Below are 23,625 nucleotides of genomic sequence, written 5' to 3'. Positions count from 1 at the left end.
AAAAACTAAAACCTCATTCAGGACTTTAAAAAAGATGCAGGGTCAACGACAAAAAAAAAAAAATTGAAGTCAATCTCTTAGTCAATAATTTCGTATGCCAACCCATCAAGTCAGATTTATAGAGATTAACAATTTTCTTTTTAGATTTTTAAAACAAAAATCACAAGATTTTCATAGCACGAAAGCTTAAGTTCGCAGGCCCAATACAAGAAAGTTTACTTGATTCGACCCAATTCAATTAAAAAAATGAAAATAAAATAAAGGCAAGCATTATTACCGAAAAAGCACGACGAATGGCATCCACTCCTGGAGAATCAAGAAGGAGAAAGAACGTTGATTGAGGATCTGACCGACTAGCTCTCATCACCTGTCAGATCCATGCCCTCCCACCCGGTAAATCCATCTCAACCGTTGAATTCCCAGGACCCGCCTCTTCATCTCTCCAATAAAATCACCGGTACGGTACCCCTACTCTCTCTCACCTTCTCATGTTAGTTTATAGGGGTTTTGAGACCCTACAAGAACTGTAAGGCTGTGTTTGTTTTTTATGTTTTCATTATAGGCAGATAATGACGCGGCCCTATTTCTGAGCGGCCCAAACAAGTCATTGCGCATCTTTCCTCTTCTGAAAGAGGAGAGGTGGTGTGGCTAAAAGAAAATGTCTTTACCATGTAAAGTCACCATGCTTTCTTATCCATGGCTTGCATGTTTTTGTTAGCATTTTCGTTTGTTGAGGGGTGGAGGTATTTGAGGCGATCTATGGCTTGGATGTTTTTGATGGCATTTTCGTTTGTTGAGGGGTGCTGGTACTTGAGGCCATCTATGGCTTGCATGCTTTTTATAGCATTTTCGTTTGCTGAGGGTGGAGGTATTTGAGGCAATCTAGCATATTCTGCTGATAGAAAAGATGATCATGAACTGACCACCATTGCTGCCGGACATGGTGGGAGCACTGTTAAACCATCTTCACGCGAATTTAACACAGCTGCGGAAGCATCAGTAGCTTCCTCTGCGGAAACAAGCAGTAAAGTAGAGTCATCTTTGGCCAAACTATGTAGGTCTACTTCAGGAACAGAGCAAAACTTAAAACCACAACGATGGATTAGTAGTTCTGTGACTCCAAATCAAATAACCTCTGCCATTGCAGCATCAGAGAAATCCCGTCTTCGTTGTTCTGTAGTTGTGGCCCTTGCGGCTGTCTTATCGCATCTAGGATTTCCTCTGCTGGGCAGCAACTTGATAAGTAGCGTTATTAATTTCAGGCCTCTTTATCTAGTTCTGCTAACCAATGTAACGCTTGTTTCTCTTCAATAATCAAAGTGCTTTTAAAGGGGCTGTAGAAGCAGAGAACAAGATCCCTTCAACTGGTGGAACTGATTGAACTGAACAAGCAAGTGAAGCTATGAAGGTAGCTTGGTGATTCATGCGTATGCCTGCGTAAGAGTGTTGTAATGTTATTTTTTGAAGTGTTTATTATTAAAAAATATATTTTAATATTAGTAAATTAAAATATGAAAATATAAAAAAATATTAATTTAAAGTAAAAAAAAATAAGAAATTTTAATTTTTTTTAAATAATTTAAAAATGCAAAAACAAAGATTGTCCGGAAGGAAACTGATGCAGTATTGTACTGTGCATGCCGTAATGGTCATTTGCTGCCTTTCCTTGGTCTTTTAATTTAGCTAATTGATTCTATATGTTATTTATTTTGACATGCATCAGTTCATTCTCTCTGGAACAATCTTTGGCTTCCGAATAAATTTACGATGTTTGTATTTGCGTGCTTACCACTTGCTTCATTCTTTCAAACACTGCAATTGCTGCGCGAGCTTTCCCCTGATTTGCGATTTTTTTTATAAAAAAAAACAGCACGCTTTAAAAACAAAATTTGGCAAAGACAATTTTTTTATATATAGAAAATAGCATAGTTTAGCTGTGATTTTAAAAAAAATTGCAGTCGGAGAAGAGCGATCTCTTGAGCATAAATTTCACCGAGAAGAGAAGAGGTGCTCTGGGCCGCGTAAACGACTCACTTTGGTATTGTTGGTGATATTTTCTATAATTGTTTTAATTTTTTCCTCTATATTTAAAATTTGTGTCAGTTTATTTTAATAATTTATTTAAAATGTGCACTTTCCACGATTCTTATCAAACTGTGCTATTTATTAAAAAAAATAAAAATTGATCGGAGATAATTTGCCAAATTCTTCTCCTAACCACGTTAGAAAGTAAAAACACCCTTTGTGAATTTTTCTGATGATGGCACTCCAAGAAATCACACCCCTCCTGTACATTTGATCGAAAGATTGGCAAGCTTGACCAATGCAGCCACATTTTGCGTACATTTCAATATGAGCATTACATAGAGAAGTCTTATAAGGGATTGAATCAAACGAAGCTCTCGCCTTTCTCATATGACCCAATCTAGCATTCCCGGAAAAGATACCATTCCATGAAATCGAATCTCTTTCAATCATTCCATCAAACACCTCGAGTGCATGTAATAAATTATAACACCTCGAGTTCATTCTCTAATCTCTATGGTAAATTAGACTTCTCAAACTTGCATAAATGGGCATGGGCTTGCTTACCCTGATGATAACAAACAAGCCCTGAACTGGATCATAACAAGTAGTCTTCACTTTGTGGGTTTCTTTTTTATTTAAAAATATATTAAAATGTTTTTTTATACAAACATATTAAAACAATAAAAAAAAAATTAAAAGTATGATGCACCGCCTTAGTTTTAGCATTTCCTTATAAAAGGTGATGGCTCCCCTGTACACTTCATTGTGTGCGTAGGCTCTTATCATTGCATTGTATAAATACTCATTTGATTCCTTCACTTGCTTAGACAGCAAGGTTGCGTAACCAAGATTCTCACTTTTACCACACACATCTACCATTTTTGTCACCAAGAAGTTGCTCTGTGAAAGTTAGTACTCGATAACGTGAGCATGGATACTCTTCAACTCTACAATGTCTTTTCAGTTCTGCAAAATGTGCACAAATAAATTCTCTAGTTCTCTGATTTTCAAGCCACCAATTCTTGTTGCCATTGCTTTCGGTGTTCTTGGTAATCAATGAATAGGGGGTTGTTTTCAGTGTTAAATGAGAGGCAGAAATTTGCAAACTTTTTGCGGTTTTGTTCAAAAAGTTTGTTACTTGATCAAGGAATGCAAGTACATGGAGCTTTAGTGAAAATGGGGTTTGGTTTTGACTTGATGTTAAGCAATGATCTAATAGTTATGTATGGAAAATGCGGTAGACTAGGTGTTGCTTGTGATGTGTTTGATAGAATGCTCAAAAGAAATGTGGTTTCTTGGACGGCTCTTATGTGCGGGCACATACAAAATGGGAACCCGCCAGAGTCATTATTACTATTCTCCAAAATGGGCTTATCGGGTGTGAAACCGAATGATTTCACCTTTTCAACGAATCTTAAAGCCTGTGGTTTGTTGAATGGCCTAGATATTGGGAGACAAATTCATGATATTTGTGTGAAAACTGGATTTGATATGGTGAATGTGGTAGGGAATTCTATCATTGACATGTACTCAAAATGTGGAAGAATCAATGAAGCTGCCTGTATGTTTGAAGTTATGCCTGTAAGGAACCTTATAAGTTGGAATGCTATGATAGCAGGATATACTGTTGCAGGATTCTGTGAGAAAGCTCTAGTTTTGTTTCAGAAAATGCAAGAAGTTGGGGGATTCCTCGATGAATTCACGTTTACAAGCACGTTGAAAGCTTGCAGTGATCTTGGTGCAATCAAAGAAGGAAACCAAATTCATGCTTTCTTGATTACTGGTGGTTTCTTGTATTCTGTTAGTACTGCTGTTGCTGGTGCTCTCATTGATTTATATGTGAAATGTGGGAAGTTGTTCATGGCGAGAAGAGTGTTTAGTCATATTGAAGAGAAACATGTGATATCATGGACGGCACTTATTCTTGGTTACGCTCAAGAAGGAAACTTAGCAGAGTCAATGGGCTTGTTTAGGCAGCTTAGAGAGAGCAGCATTCAAGTTGATGGGTTTATTCTGTCAAGTATGATGGGCGTGTTCGCTGATTTTGCACTTGTTCAGCAAGGCAAGCAAATGCATGCATTTGCAATTAAAGTCCCCTCTGGTGTAGACACCTCAGTATGCAACTCAATTTTGGATATGTATCTGAAGTGTGGAATGATAAATGAGGCAGAGAGACTTTTCAGTGAAATGCCTGCTAGAAATGTGATTTCTTGGACAGTTATGATCACTGGTTATGGAAAGCATGGTCTCGGCAAAGAGGCAATTCGTCTCTTTGATGAAATGCAATTAGATAGTACTGAGCCTGATGATGTGACTTACTTGGCAGTGCTCTTAGGCTGTAGCCATTCGGGACTAGTAGAGAAAGGTCAAGAATACTTCTCAAGGTTATGCAGCTACCATGGGATCAAAGCTAGAGTAGAGCATTATGCATGCATGGTTGATCTCCTTGGCCGAGCTGGGCGCTTAAAAGAAGCTAAGAACCTCGTCGACAGCATGCCTCTAGAGGCAAATGTAGGGATATGGCAGACATTGCTAAGTGCTTGCAGAGTACATGGAGACTTGGAATTGGGGAAAGAAGTAGGTGGCATTCTTTTGAGGTTAGACAGTGAAAATCCTGTTAATTATGTGATGATGTCCAACATTTATGCTGATGCAGGCTATTGGAAAGAATGTGAGAGCATAAGAGAATTGGTGAAGTCAAAGAAGTTAAAGAAAGAGGCAGGACGTAGTTGGGTAGAGATTGACAAGGAGGTTCACTTTTTCTATGGCGGAGATGATACGCATCCCCTCACAGAGAAAATACATGAAATCTTGAAAGAAATGGAGAGGAGGATGAAAGAAGAGTTAGGTTATGTTTACGGGGTTAAATATGCATTACACGATGTGGAAGAAGAGTCAAAGATGGAGAACTTACGAGTTCATAGTGAGAAGTTGGCAATAGGGTTGGCATTGGTTTGTGGGGGTTCAGAAGAGGGGAGAAAGGTGATTCGTGTATTCAAAAACTTGAGAGTTTGTGGGGATTGTCATGAGTTCATAAAAGGTTTATCGAAGATCTTGAGAGTAGTATTTGTGGTGAGAGATGCAAATAGATTTCACAGGTTTGAGGATGGTTTGTGCTCTTGCAGAGATTACTGGTGATTTTGTATTACAGTCATCTTACCCTCCTGAGATTTCATACCATTTTGGGCTTGGAAATCCCACTTAAGAGGCCTCCTTTAATGCTGCTGTAAAATTAGCTTCTGGCAGCCAGGAAAGAGAGGGAGGATATGATACAAATTACATTATGGAAAAAACATGTAATTGACTTAATGGAGAGATGAGCAAGCATACAATTTGGAAGCAAGGGATCTTCAGGCGTAGCTTCTCCCCCTTTCACTGTTGAGCAAGGAGTCTCCTGGCGTGCGAGCAACAGCACTGTTATTTGTTGAAGACTTCGGTGCTTTAAAATGTTGAAAAAAGCTTTTGAAGGTTCTTCATCTCCATTTTTATCAAGGTAACGAATAAGTTGAGTTGGAGGCTCGAGCTCATTACAGCTATTATTGTACACCTTCTGTCCAAGTCATTACCACCAAATGCAACTGAAATTCTTTTGCCTAAACCTCAGCTAAAAAGTCTTGACTTTGACAAATCATCCTTCTTTGTACAATGAACAAGATAAAATCTTGAAAAAACCAACCGCCTCGCCAAATCTTCTTTAGTTATTAGCTTTATGCTCGGTACCATGCAATGCCATGTTATCCAAAATCAGGGTTCTATTCAACTGAGAGAAGACTCGAAAGAAAAAAGGGATTTCCATTGATTTAAATTGTACATGTACAAGGAGATACAATAACTCATGGTCAAAGGCAGCCATTCACGTCAAAACCAGCACAACCATAGATTTGCTTTGAAGTGCAGTAGCTTAAGTTGGACACTTGAAGAACGGATGATTAAGAGCTTGCCAAGCTGTAAGACGTTCAGATGGATCGTATTTTAACAAACCATGCAGCAGGTCAATGAGTGAAGATCTTGAGCTGTCTATGTTTTGAGATATCATAAGCTGTGTTGTTCATCAATAAAATCCAATATCAAGATCATCAATAATCAATATCCAAGGTCTCAAAATGAAATCCAAAACAGAAAAAATGGAAATCACCTTTAGTCGATCAAGCTTCTTCACAGCTCTGATACTTTCCCTAGAAACTGCTCCTTCAGGCCAATTCAACCTAGATCCTCTCCGAAAATATTTCTCAGCTCCACGACTGCATGTAACAAAAGTGGATGGAATTTCAGTGAAATTGGAAGAGAATTCTATATTCATTAATGGTTGCTCAAACATTATGGGAGTAATGCATAGGGAAGACATGGATCATGAGAAAAAAGAATTGGGAAAACAATAGAAATTATCCCAAAAACTGGACTAAATCAATTTAATCCACTCAAACAGGTTTCTCCCTCAAATATTAGAAAGGAACTTACTTAGCCTTAAGAATCATGTGCTCTGGCAGAGGTCCCAATACCCTCTCCATCATAGCTAGATGTTCCAAGTTCTCGTGTGTCTGGAATAGAGCTTCGCCCTGCATAAATTTTTCCATTTAAGATAAGAAATTCAGAATCAAAGCAAAGTTCTCATACAACAAGAGACAGGCAGCACTAACCGAGCATAACTCAACTAGTATACAACCAATGCTCCACAAGTCACATGGATAAGACCAACCTAGACCTGCAATAATGTATGCAGCAAGTTAGGAAATAAGATTTAATTATAGAATAGTGCAATCCGCAGGCAGTTAAATTTCAGAGAAATCTTCATCACAAAAGCACATTTAGGTAGGAAGAACAAACAAAACAAAAATACATTAATCAAGCACAAATGATTTCACACTCATGAGCTAATTTTGAGATATAAGAGACAAGCAAAGGTATCACTTGAAGTTTGTAATAGAACCATATAGGCTTGAATTTCCCAGGTGGTGATTCCACAATGAAATCCTTTGTGCCTGTTTATGTATATATTAGTTTCTTGTTTTTTTTGTATATTTAACTATTCAAAGGAAATTTATCATACATCAATCAAAAACTTCCAAATTAAGTATAAGCATTTTGGTGGGAGGAATTGCAAGAGAATTGAAAAGAATAGAAAACCTGCACTTTGACAACTATGGTTTATTAGTCTCTCTAAAAGAGAAAAAAAGAAACAAGGGAATGGTAAACATGGGATATAAGAAGGCCATGCAGAGATAATGAAAAAACAAATCCAGAAGTGCCATGGAAAACACATCTATTACAAATTCAACCTTTAAATTTCTCTAAAACTATGCACATCAGTAGAATCTGTAATAAATTTTCCCACTACAGATGTCTGGGGGGAAACATAACACATTGAATGTATCATCAGATAAACAGTCCTCTACACAAACAAGTTGAAACAGATGATGCAAGGTTCTAGAAAGAAATGAAAAAAGAAACTATTAATGTCAATCTAAGAATTATTTTTTTTAATGAATTGAGTGTCTGATCTGAAAAGAACATTTCTGTGACCTCTTGTCCAGATTCTCAACCCATTTCTGAAACATCTAAGCAAATTCCTACACCCATATCCCTCTACCAACCACCATGTTTTTTTTGTACCTTCCATGAGAAGTCGACACATGTAGAAGCAACCAAAGAGGGAAACACATTCTCATTTGCCAACATAGTAACTCGTTACCTAGAATGACCTCAGGGGCTCTGTAATGTCTCGTTGAAACAATGGAGCTATGGTTCTGATTATCAAATGCAGTACTACCAAAATCAATCAGCTTAATGGAACTTGACTTTGGCAAGCACCTGAAGTGCATTTCATCTGAAGAACTCCTCTGTACCATTTCAATCATTTTTAAGGTTATAACCAAGCCTAAACCCAAATCTTAAATGGTATTATTTTTCAATTGTGAAAGGCCAAATACCTTGGAGCCTGGAAGCTTTATATATTCAGAAGACACAAGAAGTATATTTTCTGGCTTCAGGTCAGTGTGAATTAAGCGTAAATCATGCATATCTGCCAAATATGACAAGTCATGGAAAACAAAAACATTACACAAGGGGTAAAAAAGAATCAGAGATCCCTTGCTAGCCCTGAATAAACAAAACAGGCCAAGAAACAGATCCAGGTGATTGGTTAAGAAATATAAGGAAAGTAACAAAACAAGAGCCAAGAACAATCCACACACATGCTACAGCTTCCAAAAGCTGACGTCCAAATTCCCGAACAAGATCCACAGGGAATGGGCTGTATTTATTTCTCTTTAGAAAATCAAACAAACTTGGTCCAAGCTTCTCAAATACCTGGTAACACCATTAAAAATCCATTCAAAGGAAGTTTTCTGTTTAGTTCCCACTTTCATGAATGAAGTCCATGCAGACAAATTGATACTAAACCATCATAATTGACTGAAGATAAGTTACATGTTCTGAATATATATCAGTGATAAATTGGTCAAATTTTGAACACCAAAAAGTTCAAAGGATTCACATTTGGACATAAGCAACATAAAAAAATGCACAGAAAATGAGACAAATAAATCTAAGGCTTAGTTTCCAGCCACTTCTTTCATCATTTGAAAGGATGGTTTGCCAGTGAATCCAACACCATCTTCCTATAAAATACAGTACGAGAAAAGGAATAACTTATAACAGAGATTTAATTGGAACACTTACAATACAAATGTGATTGCGGTAATCAAACCAGTTCCGAATCTGAACACATCTGCATAGAGGAATCAACAAGCAGGAGCATGAGAACATGTCGCGTGATGGGTGAAGACTGAAGACATGCAAGCAACTTTTCTCTCAGCAGAAACTCATAAAACATATACCGTGAGCTGGCTTTTTCATTCTTGGCAACACGCTGAAGTATATCGACTTCAATCATTGCTGCATCACGATACTTGTGAATGCTACGTACTACCTTGATTGCCACATACTCTCGTGTTTGGCGATCCCAACATTCCAAAACTCGCCCAAAAGTGCCTACAATACTAGCAATTTGCTGAATGGCACAAGCAGAATCACAAAAATTTAACATCTTGTAGATAGCAAGACGCTTGACAGCTAACCTTCACCCATTTTGCTCAGTATTTTATCTGTCAAACAGTGCAAGAAGTTCCTGATCAGAGATTGGGCCAATGTTTTGCACAAAGAACGCAATTAAAACATTGCATGACTCTTAACTAACAAAACACTTCACATAAGCTGTTATAAAAACTTAGTACATATAATTTATGAATTTCAAATGTTTTTCCCCACTGGATCTGTTCCAAAAAAAAGTTCAGTTTCAGTTCCCTTTTTTTTTTTTTTTTTTCTTCTCGATCTCTTATTGAGATTCCCTTTTCGTTTCCTTAAAACAGGATGATATTATTAAAAAATTCCAAATTTTGAGATTTCCCAATCAGATTTTAAAATCGCAAATAATAAATTAGAAGAAAAGCTTACATCTTGGAGTCAAATTCTCGCCGAGATTAAACATATAATGTCCTTCACGATCATCCTCCCTTCTCGGCGGGGACACATACCTAGCCGCCATCCCCTCATTTCGAGCCACCACTGGAGCCCGTTCCTACAAATAACAAAAACCAACACCAATTTTAACCCCAAGTCAATCTCCCTGTACCAGGCGTGATTTGCAAGATCTCCCATTATCCCAATCCCCCAGATCTCCGGGAAAAAAATAAACCTCTGGTTGTGCGGGGCCTACGTCCCACGCGAATCTTGGCCGTTTTCTGACACGCTGCTGCTTCTCCATCCTTTCGATATCGACAACTGCTGCTACCATTCGAGCAATCAAGATTTCCCTCTGCAACACAAAAAAATCCTGAATTCCAGGAAAGTTAGGGAATTTGACTTTACAGTGGCAGCTTATGAAATCTAATTAGGCTTTGCTTGTGATGATCGTGGGAAAGATGTACGAATACGATGTAAGAAGTGTACGGGTGGGAAAGAGGGGGTTGTTAGGGTTAGGGCTCGGTTAAATTACAAGATGGCTTTGCGCTAATTTATTTATTTGGTCATGTCGTCCTCAGCTGCCGGGTGTGTTTCTTCCACGGTTCATTAATGATTTCCTTAGATATTTGGGCTTGGGTTGTTGGACCCTAGTTTTAATCTTTCAATTCAATTGGATCTAAATTGGGCCACATCAGTAGAATTTACTAAAATTAAAAAATAAACTAAAAGAGAACGGGAAGTTATTATATATTTCCACACAAAATATTATTTTTAAAAATAATATTTTCTTTTATTTTTTATTTTTAATATATATTTTTTAAAATTTTTAAAAATTATATTTATTAAGGATTAAGCTTTTATATATATATATATATGCATGCATGCCATGTATATAATTATGTTTATTGTAGTCATTCTAGGTTCATGGTCTATATCGAAAATTTGATCGGTCAGTTCAATTTTTTTTTATATATATATTTTTAATTGATTTTTTTTAACTTTATCTTTCAATATTAATTTATTTAAAATTAAGTTTAATAATTTATTTTTTATTGGGTTATTGTAATCTTATAACTCGATATGTAGATTAACAAGTTAACTAAATAAATCCGAATTAATATGATATATTATCATCTCAATTATATAAAAAAATATCATTTTAAATATTTATTTTGAATTAAACTATATTTTCATTGATTATTTTATTGTTTTTAGACTAATCAAGAAGAATAAGTCATATCCTATATAATTTTTTTTATTATTATTATAAAATATATCAGCAACACGTAGATAAATTTTTTTATAATTAAAAAAATTTATCCAATATGTAGCATAATACATTTCAATAATTTAATCTTTATATGTAAGGGGAAAAAAAGAGAGGAGTATATGGTATCCAATCAGGTATTTTTCTGTAAAGCTCCATCAGAAATTTTTTTTTACCTTTCCTTGAAACACGTGTAGAATTGTATCTTGCTTCTTCTTCTTCTTCTTCTATTTTTTTTTAATGATATGTGATTACATAACGTCAAAGCTTAAAAAAATGCGATGTGTTGCTTAGAGTTGGGACAAAAACTATTGAAATGTACGTAATGCAGAAACAAAGACGTCTCTGCCTCACATGTTAATATAAAATAAATATATCTTTAAAAAAATACTAAAAAAATGCATTTTAAATTTTAAAATGTAAGAGATATGTTGTATTTATTTTTATTATAAATATATCCAAACACTGTTTAAATCTCTCGATCTTTATATTTAGTTACATTTCAATAAAAGAGATAATTTTTAATCTCTTACACTTTTTCGTAAAAACCAACTTACAAGAGATGTCCACGTAATTTTTTTTTATAACTATTAAGTAAAATATATGGATCGTAAAATAAATAAATTATTCTACAAGTATTAAACAAAATCAACAAATATAATCATCAACAAAACTATATATAAATTGTTTTAAATGTATATTAAGAATATTAATAAACTATCGATATAAATAAATGTAGTAGATATAGGTTGCATTTGTGTACCGGCAGCTCTTGTTTTTGCAGTGGAAAAAAAAATAATAAGGTGTTTGACAATATAGTAAAATGTGTTTTTTATCATGGAGTCCATTAAAAAATTAAGTTTGAAACATAGCTTTTAAGAAGCAGTTTTTACATGTTTTTGTAACTGAGTTTCGTAAAACTCTGTTTGTTTTTGCGTTTCAAAGTATTTTTTTTAAAAAAATTATTTTTTTATTTTAAAATTATTTTTTTTAATTTTTTTCAAATCATTTTGATGCGTTAATATCAAAAATAATTTTTAAAAAAATAAAAAAATTATTTTGATATATTTTTAAATAAAAAACACTTTAAAAAACAATCGTAACGACATAATTATCAAACATTTTATAAATTTTTTTGCTGTACATAAACCTCAACTATAATTTTTACCAAATAAAAATACAAATTTAACTAATCATATTTTTTAAAAACTTATATTTTTAAAATCATAGCCACAAAAATTACTTTAAAAACAAACACTCGGTGCTCTATCCAACTATGAACAAATAAAATATTTTTACCTAATTTCACTTTCATTTCATAAAAAAAAAAATTCCTTCGTATTCATCCTCATTCAATTCAAGTAAATAAAAGCAGATATCCATAGAATCGGATATAATTATCATCTAATAAAAAATAATAATAATAATACAAAATGTCAACAATATAACACCACCGTGACACCATTTGGTCAATCGTCACCATGGTCCCAATCCAATTTCAAAACAAGGGGAAGAAGAATCATCCTCCCATAGTTTTTCATCCTTCCCACTCTCCCATCCAACCAAAAATCGCCACATGTCCAATTGCCTTCTTCTCCAAATAAAAATGAGCGTCGAAACCACGCGACGGCCACAAGCCGGCTCCTATATACATATGAAGTACAATCCTCGCAAGCATCAAAAACCAGAAACCAGACTCCATAAATCAACTCAGTTAAACGGGAGCAATGCAGTCATTGCAAGAGAAAGCCTCCGAGTGGAGTGGAGTTGACTCTGCTGACGCGTTTGCTATTGACAACACTAACTTGTTTCAAAAGCTTGGCCTTCAAACTTTCATCAACCTCTCCACAATTTTTTATAACAGGTGAGTATTTTTTGTTGGATTAAAGGGGTTTTTGTGTTTTTTGGTTAATGGGTTTTTGTTTTTAGGGTTTATGATGACGAAGAAGAGTGGTTTAGATCCATATTTGTGAATTCCAAGAAAGAAGAAGCCATTCAGAATCAGTATGAGTTTTTTGTGCAGAGAATGGGAGGGCCTCCTTTGTATTCTCAAAGGAAAGGTATGTTTTTTCAAGTATATAAGATTTTTGGTTTTTGTGGCAGCAATTTTTGTATGATAAATTGCTGTTTTTTTTTTTTTTATTTGAAGAATTTATGCTTGTGATGTATGGTTTTAAAAGGGTTAATTTCTGGTAATTATTAGCAATTAAAAGATAATGTTGGAGGAATCCTCAGGATTTTGTCTTTAATATAGATTCAAGGTTAGGATTCAATACGATGAAGATTAATCCACTGGACTAATCAATTTCTTTACGTGATGATAGAAATGAGCTTGTTCTCTGTATGTTTTAGTTGATTGCTCTCTAGTTCAATAATTAATGAAATAATGCGTTCACTGAAACTGTTGTGGAGTAAAACCTGGTGGAGTTGGTATGTTGTGTTGCTAAGCGCAAGTTAAGAGCATAAGTTGGCCTCCTTGCTGTTAATTCAAAGAGGTTCGAACTATCAGCGTGGGCTATTCTGTGCCAGGTTTGCTAAGGAAGTTCATATAGATCAGTTTCAAAGTTATTCCATCTGGTTTGAGGTCGTCGGGGGATGCGTTCACATTTATAAACCGTTGGAGAGGATTGTTTCTATGAGGATACTGAGAGTTTATGGTTGTCAGTTTGCTTTTCCTTCAAGGCTTAGAAAGAAGAAAACATTATGTTAAGTTGCTTTGGTGTGGATGATTTGATATTACTTTTGTTCATGCAGAATAACATGTAACAACCTTGTCTAATAACCATCTTTCCCTTTTGACTTTGGCAGGTCATCCTGCTCTAATTGGACGCCATCGACCATTTCCTGTCACACACCAAGCTGCAGAGAGGTGGTTGCATCACATGGAGAAGGCAGTGGACAGCACCTCAGATATCGACGGCGACTCAAAAATCAAAATGATGAACTTTTTCAGGCATGAATTCCACCAAATTACTTCTTTGCCAATTCTAATTAAACCCATCTCAAATAGCATTAGAGTTCTCGTCATTTATTTTCCTTCATGGTGATGAGAGATTGTGTGCATTCTTCTGCTCTTCAGGCACACCGCATTCTTTCTCGTGGCTGGAGATGAATTGAAGAATCAAAATGGGCGTGTTCCTTGTAAGCATGGTGCCAGCAAATGACCTGCTGTGTAAAGAAAGGATTCATCGTGACAAAACAATGGAGATACCAATTCTTTTCAAAGATCTTAACGATATCACAGCTGTCCAAAGGCAAAACTTTCCTACAGTATTTATCAATAAATTTTGGCATTTGCAGTTATATTTATTCGTGTTCTGATGCAAATGCAAAACTTTAGTGAACTTCATGTAGTTTTTTCATTAGCTTAGCTTTAATAGAAGAGTTAAGACTGTAACCTAGACTCTCTGAAACTCGGAACAGACGGAACTCAGAACTCGGAACTCGGGATGCAAAGGGAACCAAGTTTCGATTGTTGTATTAGAAAATCTTCTAATTCCCTAAATTCCTCTCTATGTGGTGGTTTAATTTGTTTTGGTACGTGGATAACTGAAGAACTAATAATTTAGTAATTTGTAAGATTCTGTTCATAATCCACTCCTTCCCAGTTGATCTGAATTCTAAAGAATTGGTTATTTTTTTTAACAATTAACGTTAAGGCATGCATGTTAGATTAGATATTGTACAAATGCAGGAAGAAAGTAGGATTGATTTGTTACTTGGAGGATCCTTGAAATGAACATGAAAATCTGAATTGCGATGTCAAGGTTTTGGTGGTGAGGGATGAAATATATGAAAACTTATAAAACAGGATAAACATTCCGGGTTGCCACAATTCTTATCTCAGTTCTCAACCTTCAAATCTAACCTTGGGCATGAATTACGAGATTAAAAAGGATGATTAGGAGTGTGATAATAGGTTTTTTTAAGGTTTGGAAATGTATTAAAATAATATTTTATTTCATTTTTTAATATTTATTTTTGTTATTAATATATTAAAACAATTTTAAAAATATTAAAAAATATTTTAAAGCAAATATTTTAAATTTTTTTAAGAACGAACAGATTAAAACTCAATCACAAACTCTATTAAACTTTTTATATTTTGGAACTCAATTGATATCGTAGAAGATTCCACTAATTAAGTATTCATTGTAGATCATCTTTCCTTTAAAAATGAAATAATATTCTTAAAGAATATATATAAATTTATAAAATTATCATGTAAGCCTATGTTTTTGTGGTGTAAAAGTATTTTTGAAAAAAATTAAATGATTTTTTTTAGTTTAAATTAAAATTTTTAGTGTTTTTAGATTATTATTTTAAAAATAAAAAAATATTATTTTAATATATTTTTAAATAAAAAATATTTTAAAAAATAACTGTAATAACCAAATTGCTGAATAAAATAAAATGTTTGTATTTGAGAGTTATTTTCTCAATTTCCAACTCTCATTTGCTCAAGTAAAGTGAAGAGGAATGATTAGTCCATGTTAGGAGATCATTGTGAAATTTCATATAATGCGAGGAGAATCTCTGCTGAGTAATAATCTGCACTCATAATTAAGCCTCGAAGGGGGAAACAATAGGTAATAATTCCAGCAACTTTCTGCTCTGGCCCAGAGCATAGATTTAAACGGGAAAAAGATGAAACCATGGAATAACCCATCCATCATCAGAGCAAAACCCCTTAAACTGTGATTTTGTTTAAACGTTCTCTGCAATGGTGCTGTTATCTTCCCTTTGCTGATCAGGACTACAACAAAAACAAAAACCCTAATGGATCTAGCAAGATAAAATCCTGTGATTTTAGGCTGTGGGTGGTTGAGGAGCGTATCTTGCATTTTAATACATTTAACTCTGTGAGGTAAGCCACTTGTTAGCTCATCCCAGATGTGTTCATACTTGTTCAAAACCAAAAACCTTTGTCTGTAGTATTTATGATCCTATCCTGGATGTCAGGATTTATGCCTTAAATAATACACAGACCACTTTGTTAATAGATTTGAACTTTTAGGATATGCATCATCAAAATCTATGCTTTTAGAATAGTGGGAAAATCCAGCTAGTAAGAAATGGGAACTTGCCTTTAACAATTAATGCCTAGAATTTGAAGAAAACAAGCAGTGAGGCTGCAAGATTCTCTCTGCATCCATCACGCTGTCTACCACATGAGAACAGTAAAAAGTTGAAAATCTAGAGCTGCCGTCAGAAAGGAATCTTGATCTACTTGGGAATAAAGTGAGTAGGGAAAAGAAACTTTCAATCCTTTGCTTTTGTCTTGTGCTATTGCCTTGTTTTGAGACCACAACCTAGGCTCACCTAATTGCCGAAAGCAAGATAAAAGAGTAGGAAGAACATGGACATGAATCATGAGACACACATGGAAACAGAGACATCATTGTTTGTCTATTTCTATACAGAAACTTCCCTTATGCTTATGGATCATGTTTCCATGAAGAAGTGCTACCAGTCATCATTCATCAGTCATATGCCTTCACAGTGAACCCAAAAACAGGGCTTCGGCCTTGTGATTGAGAAACATTCCAAGAACAGAGTCAAAAACCAGGAAGAGGAAAACATTAAGAAGGTGAATTTGGTTTCAGAGATAAAAAAAGGCACTGGAAAAAAGATGTACACATCAAGCTTGCTTGAATTATCTAACAGTTCTACTCTTTTGCAAGATTCTTGAAGGGTCAGCATATCTAGCAGAAAAGGACCTTGAAAGAATTTCTGGCTCAGCCCAATCTGTTCCTTGATCAAAATTCTGCGAGTATTCATCCAGATCATAAGAAGCCTGCGATGTAACGGGAGACACGTTGAATATTTTCTTCTTGCCTCTATTTATTTTTCTCCAAAACACTTGCCACCTTGGTTTTGGACCTTCCTTCACACCTGGAGTCCTACCCAGATAGATAGTCTCTCTGCCAGAGCCACCCCATTTCTTGAATAGTGCCATTTCCCTATAAAGATTGAGAACCAAAAGAAGGGTCAAGTTTAAACTGCAAGCACGTCTGGTTTTTGTTGAGAGTATATATATACAAGATCATGTAACATGGAGCTTAATGATGTAGATGGCACTTACTAATTAATTAAACAAAAGGATAAGTTAAGTAGTGAAAATGGCTTGGCTCTCATTGGCAACTGGCTCTAGAACAACCAAACTTGGCTTTGAAAATGCTATATTGAATATTTAAATCCATGCCCTTATCACCTAAAAATACATAAAAAAGTTGACTTTATTCTTGAGAAAATTGAAACACCAGAAATGGTTTGAAGGTTATGTGCATACATTGAATCAGAATATCATTGCCAAAATGTGTCATTTTACTTGTGGATTCTGGGGTTAAGAGTCAAGGCCGTCGAGTTAAAAAGACGTGTGCATCAAATATTTCAAGGATAAACGAAGAGTTCTTGGTTTAAAATCATAGAATTGTCATGATTCACATCAGCTCTAGACGAGTCTGTGGTTGGTTTTGTTCTGCTTGGCAATAATTTCACAAAGGTATGAGGTAATGGTGAAGAAAAATTTCATTTTACTAGCCAGCAAGACTCAAACTCTTTTTTGAATTTTGATGCCACAAGTATTAAATGAGAAAATATGCAATAATAAATGGCTGACGGCTGAAACGGGTTTGGCCATATAAATAAAAAAAATACAAGTCTAATTTCATGGGTTTGTAGTTTTAATTGGTTAAATTTTGGATTTTTTCCACGTTTATAGGTTACTAATTTGAGTTTTAAAAAATTCAGATTAATTAAAATTGATATAATTATTAATTTTAAAATTTATAAAATTAATTAAGTTATACATAAACTAATCCAAACACTACTTATATTAATAATAATAATAATAATAAAAAAAAGTACAAGTCTAAGAGGAGAGAGCCCATGCCAGCAAACTTTAGCAAGTAGGAGTTAATACTAAATTTTTTAGAGGTCAAAGTAAGAGCAAGGCCGCCGAAAGAGTCTAATTCTGCTAGCCGCGTGCCTGCCCTAATCTAGTTGGTGGCGTGTCCTTGGCTGCTCTTTGTTTATCAAGTTCTACCTTACATTAACAGAAATAAAATATTAACAACGTGATTATAATTATTCATTCCAGTTTTATTTTGAAAAAGGTATTATATTAATATTTTATAATAATTTTATCGTGTTGGTAGCAATATAAAAAAATGTTTATATACGTGTAGTAAAATAATGTTTCTCACTCGGGGAGAAAAGCTAGTATATGTGGTGGACTTTTTTACAAGTATTAAAATTTTGGAGGGTAGATTTTTCTGGTATCAATCTCAGAGTTTTCAAGAAGTTTCAATCTAACGATTCTAACCCTATGTTTCAAGATAGTTAACAAGCAAAGGACCACATTGAAACTCTTGATAAACTATGAGGTTGGTATTGGAAAAAAATTTAATCGCAAGGGACATAAATGGAACATTGCTGAATCAATAGAAATTAAAAATAGTTCATCTAATTTTTTCCTCATCTCCACCCAACTAGATGGCATGTATCCTGTTGAATATTCCAAGGCTCTCTTGTCATTGCTTGGCCATCCTGCTAAGATAGCAGAAATATTGGACTTCCAAAATCCCGTTTTATGAGAATATTAGATACGAGATATTATTTATGTAATTGGATAATCATAGATGATAAAAAATAGCTTAAATTATTGAGATATCTGATTTTAGCTTATTTTTTTTATTTAATTTATATAAATTTTTAGATGAAATTTTTTAATTAGACTTATTTTTTGATCTTGATTTAGCTACTATTAGATATTTTATTTATTGAATTAAAAACTCAATTGTTTGTTTTAATTAGTGTTTTAGTATTTATATTTTATTTTTCTAATTATTAGAGTTGTTAATAAATTAAATAAAAATTACAAACTCTTTCGACACCCATCTTCCTCTTCTTTATGATCGCCCTAATCCTAAATCCTTGCTGCCTTGTAGAGAAACAAAAGTTTGACCAAAAGATGATAATTCTTTCATCTTGCAATTAGTAGAAAGTCAAAAGAAGTAAATGTCTTCAAGTTAATTACAATATCATCATTATTCCCTAAAACCTCCAACTAGGCTAACCATACGTCCTTCGAATAAACCACCAGATACAAATAAACAAGAAATAACCAGCGATCTTATGCAGGATCACCCCTTCCTCGGTGCATGGAAGCATGAATTTGGAGGAATATAAAACCAATTTTTCTTCACAAAAGTTGCAAAATAACAGTAGCCAATCACAACAAGACCTGACTGTCTCGTAGAAAATGTACATCTGGCTAAGGATTAACTTAAAATAGTAATTTTACTAACTAAAGGAAGCTTACATCATTATGCGTGACTGTGATTTGAATTCTGCGAGTGTGTGATGGACTTTAGTTTCTCATAAGAATCAGAACAGGCACGAGCATAGTCTGACATGGCGCGGAACAGTTCAGGCAAGCGAAGTTTGAGACTTCCAACTGATTTCTCTCTTACCTGAAGGCAATGTTTCTGGTGAGCTTCTAGTTCCTCCTTCAGCCTAATATTTAAACTCTCTACTGCCAACTGCCTCTCGGAGACAGGATTGGGGTTTGTGTCTTCACCTCTATCAGCATCTGTTCCGTCAGGGGTTCTCCGCTGCATGTATTTTTGGTGCCATTCCTCAAATGCCTGGTTCTTGCGCAAAAGTTCCTTCCTGGTTTCCTCACACTTCTCCTTTAGCTTCATCTCTTCTTCCTGATGGTGTACTATGGTTTCTATCACAGCTGCAAATGATAAGATTGCAGATTTGGCAAGATCATCTGGAAGCTTTTCCAGATTGTCATGCCATGAATGGAGAAGGGCTTGGATAGGGGGGTTCTGGGCTCTCGGTGGAGATGATGTTCTCTCTTTTAAGCTGCTTTCAATGGGGATCAGATTTAGCTTTAACCAACTAGTGAGAGTGTGAATGTATTGCTTCTGGTGGGTCACAAGCTTTTCGAATTGTGAATGCCATCCTTGGACAACTTTCCAAAGTTGGATTGTGCGCTCATGATGGTGTTTGGATGTTTCCTTGATAGCATGGTTGACATCAAGGGATTTAAGGTCTGTAACAATATTCAGTTGGCTGTCATGATGCATGCACATACTTGCCCACATTTTCGCCATCCTGCGGCATTGCATTCAAAGTTTAACAAGTATGCAAGAGGAGAAATAATATGATATCATTCTTGAAATTATGGTATTACTTAACAGTTTTTGTTGGGTGCGGTGCTCCATGAAATCAATCTCCCATGATTAAAAAAGGAGAAAATTACCCTGATCATTTTATAGTTTAGATGTTTCTACACTTATCCTCCGTGTTTAAAAAAAGTGCAGTTTACAGTGAGTGTAAAATAAACTAAACTATATGATGATTTAGATTCAAACTGTTACGCGCGTAATAAAGTTTAGGATGTAAACTGTAATTTTTCAAAACACAAAGGTTAAGTGTAAAATTGACTAAACTATAGGATGGTCATGCTAATTTTCCCTTAAAAATACTAATTTTCAGACAGCTAAGGGAAACTGAGACTTAATGTTATTGCTGTAACAACATAAGAAATGAAAAAAGCAAAGAATACCCAAAGATTGCGATAATTACCCATGGCATACTGGGGGGAAAATAAAAGGAAGAAGCTGCATGTAGCCAATGTGATGGTTAATCTAATTTTTCTTCAGAAACACAGACAATACAAATCAAATGGGCATGCGCCACCTATTGTTGCCTACTTTTGACATTAGATTGCGCTATAGAACGACAACTCAATGGGCAAATTCATGTGTGGTTCAGCATTTAACATCTATATTTCAGCATGGGATAAATCCAACCCCAATCCTAATGATTAAAAGGAACATATTCAAATCCAGATTTTGATCTAGTTCACCAAACAGTTTGTAAGTGTCAAACTTTCACTCCACTCCATACAACACTCTTGTTGGGAGAACAAAGCATAGAGCGAGCAAAAGTTTATTTTAAAACTTCCAATCTTTTCCAAAAAATACTTACCCGTCAACAAGATAAACAAGTTTTGGATACAGCTGCTGATCACGTATTTGATTCACTTCTGCCACAGTTGAGTCCATGGATTGCATGTCAACTATATATCTTGTATGCAAATGACTCACAGCTGCTTTTGTTTTCTCCAAGGATTCAGAACTAGCACCACGTTTCTTCTGCTTATTTAGCAAAGCAACCTTCTTCCTGTACTCAAGCTTCATAAGCTCCCCTTGCTAATCAACATTGAGCAACAAACTTAATTAAGACCCAGTGCATGAAAAAGGCAAAATGACTTGAGCATTTCCCCAGAAAAAAATGGAAACAAAAGAAAGAAAGATCCGGCTTCACACCATTGCTAAGATTTACAAGAACGTGTCAAGCATCTATAAAAGTCTGTTTAGAAACTGTAAGCTTTTAATCTAATCATAGAAGGAAAGTGAACATTTTCTGATAAGATAAGCAGAATAACCAATAGCTGGGATGCCAAACTCAACATGGAACGCAAACAGCCAAAATCAATTGATGCAATCTACCTTCACTTCATCATAGAGTTTCTTTTCCCATGCCAACAACTTATCCAAAACAGTTGCGTGAGTTTCATAATCTTCAGTATCAAGTTCATCCTTTCCACCTTCAGCCCTAGGCTCACCTTTGAATGACCTATTCCAGGTGATAACACGCATAACCCTAGCAGAATGATCAATATGTCCTGCAAATGTTAATACCATATCAGCAAACAATATCAACAAAAACAAAACATCTACCACAGGCAAGCTAAAATATCAAGAAAATATCTTAGCAGAATAATCTTATGATTACAACTTCTAAAGAAGAACAACAGATCTTTCTAGGTACAGCACATCAGGATTGCATAATTTTCCTGTTAACATTTTTTGTTTTTGCTTTTGATAAGAGAGAACCAATAAAAGCAATAAGAAATCTGAGGTTCTCAAAAGAAGCTTCCACAACAGATGAAGATGGCATAACAAAGTCCAATTAGGGTAAAAAGCAGATACTGTCATTCAGAATATCAAATTCAAAATGAAATCCTGAAGGGTATAGCTCAATTGATCAAGTCCTAAGTTTGCTCCTTAAAAATTACTTATTCGAGTGCCACAAATCTCATGTAAGACTTACATGATTATTATCTTCAAAGTCTCAGGGGATTAGTTGACATTCACATAAGTTAGCTCAAACACCCGTTATTAACCAAAAAAAAAAAAAAACCAAAATGATTACAAATTTTATATCATTAAATAAAAGCACAAATGCTTTCAGCTTCAATTTTCCACACACAACAAGCATACACATTTTAGAAACTTTCATTATAAAAAAGATTGCAAATTTGATGGCCCCCAACAAGCAACTTCAACCTCAAGCATGCAAGAAATTACAATTAAAAACATAAAGAGCCAAAACACAACATTTAGTAAACAAAAAATTCAAACACAAGCAACCAAGGGAAGGCAATTATACCTCGATTGTCGGCAAAATTAGAATGGTAATGCAAGCGAGTGGCCTCAAGCATCTTACAAACATCTTGTGCACTCTCCGATGCTTTTAAGAAATGATCATCAATTTTGTTCAAAACCTGCATCAAATTCACACTAGGAACAGACCCCCCTTTTCTCCCCGTCAAATTCAACGCACTAAACTCTGGTGGTGCCGTTTTTGAATGCTCCATTTGCTTCCTTTCCTTCTTCTCCACAATCCCTTCCTCCACCTCTTCCAACACAGGATCCATCTTCTCCCCCGCCTTCTCCGGCGTCTTTGGCTCCACCTCATCAATCTCACCACCACCACCACCACCCTCTATCCCACCCCTCAAATCCCCAACCCCAGCAAACCCAACACCGGCATTCTCAGCATTCCCAAAATTACCCCCATTCCTACTCACATCCTCCTCAGGATCCAAGGACGAACCCGGCATATTATCCGTCATAAAGAAATAATCCCAGGCCATGTTCTTCGCCTCCGGCATCGGCGGCATCACCGAGGAATGACTCTCCACCGTCCTTGGTGGGGTCCTCGGACGCGTATCCTCCTCCCCTGGCCCCACACCCCCATTATTCTGTTGGCCCCGCTGCGAAACCTTCTCACTATTTTCATAATCCTTATTCTTTCTACTCAAACTCCTATTCCGCAACTCCTGCACCTCCTCCTCCTCCTCTTCCTCCTCCTCCGCAATCACATCAGAATCACCCATCTGCTTCCCGTTCATCACTATATCAGGCATACTCATAGCCCTCTTAATCGGACTGGGAGAAAAGTTAGGAAGCGGTGGCGGAGGTGGGGGAAGATTGTCCATCGACGACGGAGGCGGCGGAGGGGGAGGAGGGGGGGGAGGCGGCGGTTGGGAAGAAGGCTGTTCAAACGGAGAATCATGATTAGCTTCTCCATGGCCATAATCACTCAAAGCAGCACCAGTATTCTTTAAATAAATAGCATAGCCTGAATGACCAGCAGCAAAAGCATTTCTTGCTGCCACCGCTTCTTTCATCAAGATTTTCCGCTCTTTGCATCTTGAAACTGATTCTTCGTTATCCACCTTTGACTGTGCACACCCCATCACAGTTCAAGCAGGATTCAATAACAGATGAGGTTAAAAGGAAGTAAAAAGTTAAGGGTTCTTGATGATAGTGGAGGAGAGCATGTTAAGACAGCCAGACAGAGGGAGATATCGATACTGACAAGGATGAACAGAGAGAGGTAAGTGTGAAGTGCGAATGGTGTGCGGAGAAGAGACGAGAGTTTTTCTTTCTTGTTGTGTGTTTTTGGGCACTCGGGAGAGTAGGGAAAAGGGGTGTACTCGCTGGGTTTGGAGGAGCAGGTGCGCTTGTTTTGTATTTAAACTAACGGTCACATTTTTT

At 35.6% G+C, this 23,625-nt stretch overlaps 4 protein-coding genes and 1 pseudogene across 7 annotated transcripts; 3 read left to right on the top strand and 2 right to left on the bottom strand.

Moving 5' to 3' along the window:
* Positions 1-97: 97 nt before the first annotated feature.
* LOC118053505 (uncharacterized) lies at positions 98-2,443 on the top strand (annotated as a pseudogene).
* A 265-nt stretch (positions 2,444-2,708) lies between these two features.
* On the top strand, positions 2,709-5,660 carry LOC118053466 (putative pentatricopeptide repeat-containing protein At3g15130). The gene has a single exon (XM_035064731.2). It carries the CDS (start codon positions 3,085-3,087, stop codon positions 5,164-5,166), a length of 2,082 nt encoding a protein of 693 aa, XP_034920622.1. The 5' UTR covers positions 2,709-3,084; the 3' UTR covers positions 5,167-5,660.
* Positions 5,661-5,800: 140 nt separating this feature from the next.
* LOC118053467 (serine/threonine-protein kinase AFC3) lies at positions 5,801-10,072 on the bottom strand. 4 transcript variants are annotated; one of them, XM_035064732.2, is made up of 12 exons: positions 9,722-10,072; positions 9,481-9,604; positions 9,105-9,131; positions 8,865-9,018; positions 8,707-8,755; positions 8,220-8,334; positions 7,956-8,047; positions 7,718-7,865; positions 6,666-6,730; positions 6,487-6,584; positions 6,164-6,269; positions 5,801-6,067 (listed from the first exon to the last, which is right to left on the bottom strand). In XM_035064732.2, the coding sequence occupies exons 1-12, from the start codon at positions 9,818-9,820 to the stop codon at positions 5,930-5,932; spliced, it is 1,215 nt and encodes a 404-aa protein (XP_034920623.1). In that variant the 5' UTR covers positions 9,821-10,072; the 3' UTR covers positions 5,801-5,929. The 4 variants fall into 4 exon arrangements, with proteins under 4 accessions (XP_034920623.1, XP_073266082.1, XP_034920624.1 ...); XM_073409981.1 differs by lacking the exon at positions 9,722-10,072 and having other exon boundaries at positions 9,105-9,154; XM_035064733.2 differs by lacking the exons at positions 7,718-7,865; positions 7,956-8,047.
* A 2,178-nt stretch (positions 10,073-12,250) lies between these two features.
* LOC118053468 (group 2 truncated hemoglobin 3-2) lies at positions 12,251-14,374 on the top strand. The gene is made up of 4 exons (XM_035064734.2): positions 12,251-12,620; positions 12,686-12,816; positions 13,565-13,709; positions 13,836-14,374. Exons 1-4 carry the CDS (start codon positions 12,484-12,486, stop codon positions 13,918-13,920), a joined length of 498 nt encoding a protein of 165 aa, XP_034920625.1. The 5' UTR covers positions 12,251-12,483; the 3' UTR covers positions 13,921-14,374.
* Positions 14,375-18,870: 4,496 nt separating this feature from the next.
* LOC118053471 (protein ALTERED PHOSPHATE STARVATION RESPONSE 1) lies at positions 18,871-23,595 on the bottom strand. Its single transcript, XM_035064736.2, has 4 exons — positions 22,232-23,595; positions 21,289-21,464; positions 20,765-20,988; positions 18,871-19,885 (listed from the first exon to the last, which is right to left on the bottom strand). The coding sequence occupies exons 1-4, from the start codon at positions 23,322-23,324 to the stop codon at positions 19,087-19,089; spliced, it is 2,292 nt and encodes a 763-aa protein (XP_034920627.1). The 5' UTR covers positions 23,325-23,595; the 3' UTR covers positions 18,871-19,086.
* Between the last annotated feature and the right edge of the window lie 30 nt (positions 23,596-23,625).

The sequence above is a fragment of the Populus alba genome, chromosome 6 (assembly GCF_005239225.2).
Source record: "Populus alba chromosome 6, ASM523922v2, whole genome shotgun sequence".
NCBI lineage: Eukaryota > Viridiplantae > Streptophyta > Magnoliopsida > Malpighiales > Salicaceae > Populus > Populus alba.
Note: the sequence above shows the minus strand (reverse complement) of the source record. Positions and strands in the feature narration are given on the sequence as shown.

What these genes read in the sequence shown, in the direction of transcription:
- LOC118053467 (XM_035064732.2), bottom strand. Translation starts at nt 9,820, where the DNA reads ATGGTAGCAGCAGTTGTCGATATCGAAAGGATGGAGAAGCAGCAGCGT. An exon ending in AGCCCCTGAGGTCATTCTAG is followed by an intron (nt 6,731 to 7,717) that starts GTAACGAGTTAC and finishes ACATTATTGCAG; the next exon opens with GTCTAGGTTGGTCTTATCCA. An exon ending in CACATGATTCTTAAGGCTAA is followed by an intron (nt 6,270 to 6,486) that starts GTAAGTTCCTTT and finishes TGTTACATGCAG; the next exon opens with TCGTGGAGCTGAGAAATATT.
- LOC118053466 (XM_035064731.2), top strand. Translation starts at nt 3,085, where the DNA reads ATGAATAGGGGGTTGTTTTCAGTGTTAAATGAGAGGCAGAAATTTGCA.
- LOC118053471 (XM_035064736.2), bottom strand. Translation starts at nt 23,324, where the DNA reads ATGGGGTGTGCACAGTCAAAGGTGGATAACGAAGAATCAGTTTCAAGA. An exon ending in AACTCTATGATGAAGTGAAG is followed by an intron (nt 20,989 to 21,288) that starts GTAGATTGCATC and finishes AATGTTGATTAG; the next exon opens with CAAGGGGAGCTTATGAAGCT. An exon ending in CTTGTTTATCTTGTTGACGG is followed by an intron (nt 19,886 to 20,764) that starts GTAAGTATTTTT and finishes GCAATGCCGCAG; the next exon opens with GATGGCGAAAATGTGGGCAA.
- LOC118053468 (XM_035064734.2), top strand. Translation starts at nt 12,484, where the DNA reads ATGCAGTCATTGCAAGAGAAAGCCTCCGAGTGGAGTGGAGTTGACTCT. An exon ending in TCCACAATTTTTTATAACAG is followed by an intron (nt 12,621 to 12,685) that starts GTGAGTATTTTT and finishes TTTTGTTTTTAG; the next exon opens with GGTTTATGATGACGAAGAAG. An exon ending in AAAATGATGAACTTTTTCAG is followed by an intron (nt 13,710 to 13,835) that starts GCATGAATTCCA and finishes TCTGCTCTTCAG; the next exon opens with GCACACCGCATTCTTTCTCG.